The sequence below is a fragment of the Nerophis lumbriciformis genome, linkage group LG17 (genome assembly GCF_033978685.3).
Source record: "Nerophis lumbriciformis linkage group LG17, RoL_Nlum_v2.1, whole genome shotgun sequence".
Lineage (NCBI taxonomy): Eukaryota > Metazoa > Chordata > Actinopteri > Syngnathiformes > Syngnathidae > Nerophis > Nerophis lumbriciformis.
Genome location: NC_084564.2, coordinates 8,025,001 through 8,027,612, shown reverse-complemented (window position 1 = coordinate 8,027,612; position 2,612 = coordinate 8,025,001). Strand labels below are relative to the sequence as shown.

The window sequence follows — 2,612 nt, the reverse complement described above, 5'->3', positions numbered from 1 at the left end:
CACACACTAGGGCCAATTTCGTGTTGCCAATCAACTTATCCCCAGGTGCATGTCTTTGGAGGTGGGAGGAAACCGGAGTACCCGGAGGGAACCCACGCAGTCACGGGGAGAACATGCAAACTCCACACAGAAAGATCCCGAGCCCGGGATTGAACCCAAGACTACTCAGGACCTTCGTATTGTGAGGCAGATGCACTAACCCCTCTGCCACCGTGAAGCCCAATATTAGTAATAATAATAGTAATAAAATTTCAAAAATAGTAATTAAATAATAGTAATATTATTCAAGAACTATTGAATATTATAATGAATGTATATGTATGTGTAAATGAATTAATGTGTATACAAATATTGAGTATTACAATATATCACATAATGCTTTCCTTTATCAACTGTCACACAAAGCAGAAAAGTGGGCTTTGTTTTTGCTCAAACATATCTACAACACACTTTTTATGTCTATGTCTATGTCTTATGTCTATAATAATAAGAATTAAAAAACTATGTAAATTATTGAATAATAATATTAGTAACGAAAATAAGAAGACTTTAAAATAGTTATTGAATAATACTAATAGTATTGATATTAGGAAGAATAATAATTAAAAACATATACAAGTTATTTAGTAATATTAGTAATGATGATAATAATAAGAGAAATTCAAAAACGTTATTGAATAATAATCATGATAAAGATAATATAAGAAGAATGATTAAAAAACAACGAAAACGTTTGTTAGTGGGCTTCCTGAATAAGTTGAAAAAGTTGTTTGAGCTCTGCATGCCCGCTGCAACAACTAATCTACTTTATCCTCACTTCTAAATCCCTTTAAACATTTACCGTACACACACACACACACACACACACACACACACACACACACACACACACACACACACACACACACACACACACACACACACACACACCCTCCCCATTGAGGGGCCATTGAAAGGATGTACAATGGGGGTCTTTTAGGGGACATTCTTCAGGGAAAAGAGAGGGAAAGACAACAAATACTATTCAACGTTGGCGAACAAAACATGTCTCTAAAGTGCCGAGTCAAAATAAAAGCATGATGTCATGAAATATTTCATGAGCAATGCTTTTTGTTTTGTTGACTTTTTCCTACTTCCGGTTTTTGTGCGCAATTAAAACAGCTGAAAAAAGTAAACAATTAGCAGCTTCCGCTTTTTTTCTTCTTCTTCTTCTTCTCTTCTTGGTGGTAAAGAAGCTGACTTGTGGAATTTGAATCCTGCGTGAAGGAGGAGAGAAGAAGAAGGAGGAGGAAGAAGAAGGAGGAGGAGGAGTGGGAGTGGAGGAGTTTTCGCGCACTGTGACGGAACACAAAAAAAGTCCTCAAGTGGATTCAACTTTTTCACCGCCGGACTTTCCTTCTTCGCCTTCGGACTTTGGGATTCAACCAGCTTGCGGACTTTGGGACGTGACAAGGTTTCTAGTGTGGACCTCGACAAGATGAGATGATGGACCCAGCTGCTGATGTTTCCACCATGTTTGGCTCCACTTCCACGGGAGGACCGCGCCGTTGGCTCCTCACGCTCGCCGCCTTCTTGTCCGTCGTGGGGCCGGCGAAGGTGCGCGGCGTGGCAGGTGAGAAGTTTGACACACGTGCTCTATATAGATGCTAGCAGGACAGGTGAGCAGGTCCGGCAGGTAAACAATGACGTCTGATTGCCGTCCAGCCAGCTGACGGCCAAGTCCAGAAATGACGTCACCGTGCAGGCATGCTGCTCTTGTTTACACGGGGGGGAGATTTGGTGGTATCGGCGGGGCGACGCTCCACAGGAAGTGGTCTTCAGGGAGTCAGTAGATCAAGGGGGGGCCCAAAATGGGGCCCGGGGGCCAAATTTGGACCTCAAGTAATTTGATTTGGGTCACTTCCCAAATGTAATACATGTTCATACTGCTCACTTGGGGGTGCCCCGATCTGATATTATAATCAGTCTGATATCAGCATTGGATTATATTGTCTTGCGTGTAAAATGTGCGATACAAGCGGTCCTGCAGTGTGTTTACTTGTGTGTGTGTGATATCATATGAGATACACACAGTCTTGCAGCTTGTTTACTTGTGTGTGATATCATGTGCAATATAAGCAGTCCTGCGGCCTGTTTGCTTGTGTGTGATACCATGTGTGATACAAGCAGTCCTGCAGCGTGTTTACTCGTGTGTGATGTGATATGTGCGATACAAGCAGTTCTGTAGCCTGTTTACTTGTGTGTGTGTGTGTGTGTGTGCGATATCATGTGCAATACAAGCAGTCCTGCGGCCTCTTTATTTGTGTGTGATACCATGTGTGATACAAGCAGTCCTGCAGCGTGTTTACTTGTGTGTGATATCATGTGCGATACAAGCGGTCCTGCGGCCTGTTTACTTGTGTGTGTGATATCATGAGCCATACAAGCGGTCCTGCAGAGTGTGTACCTGTGTGTGTGATATAATGTGCGATACAAGCAGTCCTGCAGCTTGTTTACCTGTGTGTGATATCATGTGCGATACAAGCAGTCCTGCAGCTTGTTTACTTGTGTGTGATATCATCTGCAATACAAGTAGTCTTGCGTCATGTTTACTTGTGTGTGATATTATGTGC

At 42.5% G+C, this 2,612-nt stretch overlaps 1 protein-coding gene across 1 annotated transcript in view; it reads left to right on the top strand.

The window, feature by feature from the left end:
• The first annotated feature begins 1,278 nt into the window (after window positions 1-1,278).
• The window catches only part of axl (AXL receptor tyrosine kinase), a 75,284-nt gene continuing 73,950 nt past the window's right edge, over window positions 1,279-2,612 (top strand). Inside the window, exon 1 of the mRNA XM_061972369.1 lies at window positions 1,279-1,612. Coding sequence (XP_061828353.1) covers window positions 1,483-1,612 — 130 coding nt within the window. The 5' untranslated portion in view covers window positions 1,279-1,482. The remainder of the gene's footprint in view (window positions 1,613-2,612) is intronic.